Source organism: Phascolarctos cinereus, unplaced genomic scaffold (genome assembly GCF_003287225.1).
Source record: "Phascolarctos cinereus isolate Bilbo 61053 unplaced genomic scaffold, phaCin_HiC Scaffold_726;HRSCAF=1367, whole genome shotgun sequence".
In the NCBI taxonomy this organism is placed as follows: domain Eukaryota; kingdom Metazoa; phylum Chordata; class Mammalia; order Diprotodontia; family Phascolarctidae; genus Phascolarctos; species Phascolarctos cinereus.
In genome coordinates, this window is record NW_027556098.1 from 421,675,454 (window position 1) to 421,681,210 (window position 5,757).

General features: G+C 57.1%; 1 protein-coding gene across 1 annotated transcript; it reads left to right on the forward strand.

The window, feature by feature from the left end:
• GPKOW (G-patch domain and KOW motifs) lies at positions 1-5,757 on the forward strand. Its single transcript, XM_021004144.2, has one exon. It carries the CDS (start codon positions 201-203, stop codon positions 1,944-1,946), a length of 1,746 nt encoding a protein of 581 aa, XP_020859803.1. The 5' UTR covers positions 1-200; the 3' UTR covers positions 1,947-5,757.

The following is a 5,757-nucleotide window of genomic DNA, read 5'->3' on the forward strand; positions in this document are numbered from 1 at the left end:
GAACTACAAGTCCCGGCAGGCAGCGCGCACAGTAGGGTGGTTCCCTCTTCCACTGCCTTTCCTTGCCCGGACTGCTTTCACGAAGATGGGCTAGGCTGTCCTTCCTAGTGCGCCGTCCCCTCTGTGGGCCTCCCTGTGAAGCACACGTCGAAGAAGGGCGTTTAGTTCTCCGGAGCGGCCCCAGTTTAACAGCGAGCAGGATGAGGATTGAGCGACTACAAGGCCCAGCAGCCACCGCGCGTAAACAGTATCGCAGGCAAGACGAACTACAAGGCCCAGCAGCCACCGCCCTCGAACAAGAGGAGGAGGCAGAACGAACTACAAAGTCCAGCAAGCCTCGTACACAGACAAGCAGTTGCAGGTGGGGCGGACTACAAGGCCCGGCAGCCACCGTGCGCGTACAAGAGAAGGAGGCAGAACAAACTACAGGGCCCAGCAGCCAGCGCGCACAAACAGCAGCGATAGGTGAAGCGGACTACGAGGCCCAGCAGCTGCAGGCAGGGCGGACTACAAGGCCCAGCAGACCCCGCGCACAAACAGTAGTAGCAAGAGGGGGCGGACTACAAAGCCCGGCAGGCCCCGCGCGCTGGCAGAAAGAGGAAGGACTGCCTAAGGGACCCGGCAGGCAGGGCGCTGCTGGCGGCGCGATGGCGCACGATGAGAGCGAGGCGGCGGCTGCCCGCTCCCCGGCCCCCGGGCCGCCGGCCCCGCTGTCCTTCGGCTTCAGCCGCACGGCCGGCCGGAAGCGGCTGGCGGAAGGCCGCGAGGGGCAGCCGGAGGAGGAGAAGGATTTCGTGCGGGCCGTGGAGGGGCGGGAGCTGCGCAGCGTGCGGCCGCCCGAGGAGGCGCCCCGGGAGCTGGTGATCCCCCTGCTGCGGCGGGGCCACGGCCGCGGGGCGGCCCCGGGCCAGGCCGCGCTCCCCGAGGACGGCGTGCTGCGCCAGGCCGTGGAGGAGCTGATCGAGGAGTCCAAGCGGGCCCTGCAGCCGGGCCCAGGCGCCGAGGCCGCAGCCTCGGCCGTGGCCATCCCACTCCTGGCCCGGGCGGGCGACGCGGCCGAGGCCCCCGAGTCGGTGGGCGCGGACTATGAGGCGGTGCCGGTGGAGGCCTACGGGCTGGCCATGCTGCGGGGCATGGGCTGGCGGCCGGGGGAGGGCATCGGGCGCACCTTCAAGCAGGTGGTGAAGCCCCGCGAGAACCCCCTGCGCCCCAAGGGGCTTGGGCTGGGGGCCAGCCTGGCCCCGCCCGCGGGCCCCCCGGGGCCCAGCCAGCCGGGCGGCCGCGAGGCCGAGGAGCCCGTGGGCCTGGCCCCCGGGAGGGCCGTGCAGGTGCTGGCTGGTCCCCACCGCGGCCGCTACGGCAAGGTGCAGGGGCTGGACCCGGACAATGCCAGGGCCGTGGTGAAGCTGGCCCCGGCCGGCCCCATCGCCACCCTGAGCGAGCACGTGCTCAGGCCGGTCCCTGCCCAGGAGTACGAGAGGCAGGCCCGGGCCCCCGGCTACCCCGAGCCGGGACGCAGAGGGGCCCCCGAAAAGAAGCGCAGGAAGCAGTCCCCCGCGGAGGAGAGGCGGGCCCCCCACTGGCTGCGCAGAGACCTCCGGGTGCGCTTCGTGGACAGACGGCACCGCGAGGGCCGCTACTACAACACCAAGATGACCATCGAGGATGTCCTGAGCCCGGACACGTGCGTGTGCAGGACGGACGAGGGCCGGCTCCTGGAGGGCCTCCGAGAGGACATGCTGGAGACTCTGATCCCCAAGGAGGAGAAGGCCAGGGTCATGGTGGTGCTGGGGCCGCACAGGGGCCAGGTGGGCCGGCTCCTCGGCCGCGACAAGGAGAAGAGCCGGGCCCTGGTGCAGCTGCTGCAGGAGGAGGCTGAGGGCACCGTCCTGCAGCTGGACTACGATGCTGTGTGCCAGTACGTTGGGCCCGCGGCCGAGGACTAAGGGCCCTTCCGTCTCCTGACCCCGTGTCTGCAGAACGTGATGCAGGCCAAGCCTGGGCAGGGGAGCCTGTGTCTCACTGTGCCTTCCGGACGTCTTGGCAGAGCCCCCTAGCGCTATCATCATCATGCTTTGGCCTTTTGGGGCAAGGGCAGAGAGGACGAGGGAAGATCACAGCCTACTTGCCCGCCCTCCCTTGGCTGACTCCTGTTTCTTGTCTAAATAAAGATGTGTTTTCCAAAAGTAAAAAATTTTAATCACCCAGCATTCGGGACAGGTCACCAAGGGATAATCAATTACAGGACATCTAGATGAAATATTGAGGGGAAAAAAAATCAGTGCCAGAAGGCCCTTCATTCTGAGGACTTAAGAAGAAATTAAATCCCTGGCCAATATTCAGAGCCTGGAAATGTTGGTAGTGACAGTCCTTGCAAACTGAACCAGATAGCTGGTGAGGAGGGTTCACTGGCTCCTATTCCAAGTTCATTGTGGGAAATTAGTGGGCGTGCTGATGTTTGAGGCTACTGTTGGGCATGAGACAAACACATTGCACCTTCTTCATTCACACTTGGTGTCTAATACCACCCACACAGACGCTGCTGTCCTAGACAGTTCCGTTACTCACCTAGTCCTACCCCTCTTCCCCAAGGTCACCCATGTGCATGGACCTCCATCCCTGCAGTCTCAGCTGGACTCATTAGTTCTATCCAGCCCCATGTGGACATGACATTGATGCCCCTAGTTTCTGGTCCACGGTATCCTTTGTGGTAGACATCACTGCCTCTTTGAATGTTCAACCAGATAAATTAGCTTCCACCTGGGCTGTTTTGTGGAGTGTATGTTAAATAAATTAGAGGCACAACCATAATAGCTCACAGCCTCCAATTAGAAAGGAATCAGTTGAGAAGACAGTCCCATGCCAGCTCAAGTGAAAGGTGGTCTCAATTGCCAGATGTTAGCTGTTTTTTATCCAATTTCTTAGATGGTTGTTTTGAGAAAACGCTGGCAGAGAGGCATTGTCTAGGCCTAGGTGGCCATGCTACAGAAGACTGACAGCCCATTAGGATCCCCAAAGTAATGAGGCACACACCCACAATGTATAAGGGCCATGTGACATTTGCACTTGACACGGCATATGGGAGGAAGGAGAGAAGGGGCAGGAAGGTAAAACTTGTCCATCCATAAGGTGTGAAGAGCAGCAGGACCCTTGTGAGGAGATTCTGAGGTTTGCTGTTGTAAAGAATGACTGTTGTGATCTCCACCATCTCGGCTGGTACACACTGAGTACCTGGCCCCTTGTGTTTCCTGTCCCCATCTCCAGAGGGAATCCAAATTAACCACCTACTGACTGACGGCCTCTTGGCCTTCTTAGAAAGGAGAGGAATGGCCTGTTAAGGTCCTTCCAGGCTGTAGCGCCAGGAAGCTAGCTTGCTGCGTGAACTGTTGGCAGTTACCTGTAAGTACATTTCTGTTGACAGAGGAAAAGCCATTGGTTGCTAAAACCATCACTGCACTGGCTTGTGATAACGACTCGGCTTGGTGGTGGGTGCAAGACTGCTCTTACACAATCACTTTTACCCTTTTAGTTGAAGCTAATAAGGGGTTGCGAATGTCCCCCGAGTCACCCCGGAAGAGCATGAGCGTCTGTTATCCCCTGGTCCAAGTGAGAGAAGCTTTGGAAAGCAACAGCAAGCTAGGGGTCAAGGCAGAGACAGGGCCAGCTTCATGTGGGCCCCGGGATGCAGCGGGACAGTGCAGCTGCTGACTGGCCTCTCTGTCACCATGGATCTGTGGACTTGGGTCACCTGGCTGGAAGCATCCCTGCACCAAGCCCAGCTTCCTCACATCAGATCTCCCAAGAGAGGCCAAGGACACTGCTAGGTAGGAGCCCCAGGACGAGGGGGCAGGGCTGGGCTCTGCCAACCCTGACAGCTGATTGTGAAAGGACAGACCGGCTCGTACACCAGGGAGACAAAACGTGATGTGTGTTTGAGGAAGGCCTCCCTACAACACCAGCGAGCTTTGGCTCTTGAGGTGTCCACTCTGGGCAATCAACCAATATGTATTAAGTGTCTGTGCCAAGTACTGGAGATGCAGAAAAGTGGCAAAAGATAGCCGCTGCCCTCATGGAGCTTACAATCTAATGGGGGAGACAAGCAAATGTATACAAAAGCAAGCTATATCCAGGAAACAACAGAGGTCAGGCACTAAAACTGAGAGGGTTGTGAGAAGGCTTCCAGTAAAAGATGGGATTTTTGCTGAGACTTAAAAGGAAGCCAGGGAGATCAGCAGATGGAGGAGGGGAGGGAGAGTGCTGTAGGTATGGGGGACGGGCAGAGGAAATGCCCAGAGCCAAGAGGTGAAGGGTCTTGTTCGTGGAACAGCCAGAAAGCCAATGTCACTGGATATCAGGGAGAGTAAGGCATAAAAAGACTGGAAAGGTAAGAGGGAACTAGGTTATGAAGGGCTTTGAAAGCCAAACAATCCATTTTGTATTTGATTCTGGAGGCAATAGGGAGTCACTCAAATTGAGGGGGAGGGTGGGAGTGGGGGGAATGATTATTAGACACACTCTAGGAAAAACACTAGTGACTGAAGGAAAGATGAACTGGAGTGGGGAGAGGCTGGAGGCAGGCAGGCCCACCAACTGCTATTGTGAAAGTCCAGTACTGAGGTGATAAGGCCCTGCACCAGGGTCAAGGCAACGTCAGAGAAGGGAGCACACTGGAGGGATGTTGCCAAGGTGAAATCCACAGGCTTTGGCACCATATTGGATTGGGGGGGGGGAGATGGGGGGAAGGTGATGTGAGAGAGTGAGGAGTCCAGAATGACTATTAAGATGTGAGTCTCAGGGACTGGGAGGATGATGTTACCCTCTGCGGTAATAGGGAAGGGTTGGGGGGAAAGACAATGAGTTCTGTTTTGAACATATTGAGTCTAAGATGTCTACTGGACATCTGAAAGGCCATTGGAGACGTGAATTTAGAGGTTAGCAGAGGCTGGGGCAGGAAAGGGAGATTTGAGCATCATAGGCATAGAGATGGTCATTAAATCCATGGGAACTGGGGAGATCCCCACGTGAGGAAGTCTAGGGGGAGAAGAGAAAAGGGTCCAGGACAGACTGTGAGGGACACCTACGGTTGGAGGGAATGATGGGGGGAAGATCCAGTAAAGGAGACAGAGAAGGAGCGATCAGGGAGGGAGAAGAACCAGGAGAGAGGAGTGTGTGCTGAAAACCTAGAGAGAAGAGAGTAGCAGAACGTGGTCAACAGTGTCCAAGGCTACAGAGAAGCCAAGGAGGAGGGCTGAGAAAAAGGCCGGGAGATCTGGTGACCAGAACCACTGGTAACTCGAGAGAGAGCAGTTTTGGGGGTAATAAGGGCGGAAGCTGGATGGTAAGGGGTTAAGAGGAGAGAAAGTGGAGGCAGCTAGTGTAGAGGACTAGTCCAGTGGGTGCCCGTCTGGTCAGCAGGGGCTGCTTGTTTAAGCCTTTTTAATGGTGTTCCCTCAAATGAACCTTCTATAGATGTTTGGGGGGTTGGGGGAGGGCAGCAGCACAAAAGAGTGACATGTTTTGTTTTTCCTGGTAAGAAAGACAAAAGGCCAGCTGTCAGGGACGCTCCCTACTCCTCATCAGCTGTTTTGTATTCCCAGTGGTCTTCAAAACTTGGGGGCACACTTGGGGGTTGGTTTATCAGCAAGAGAAATATCCTGGGAGGAGTGTCTAGAGGGTAAGGGGTGTCACAGCCAATTTAACATCTGACTCAATTGTCCCTTAATTGCCAAGTTGAATAAATAAATTTAGTCCTTATGA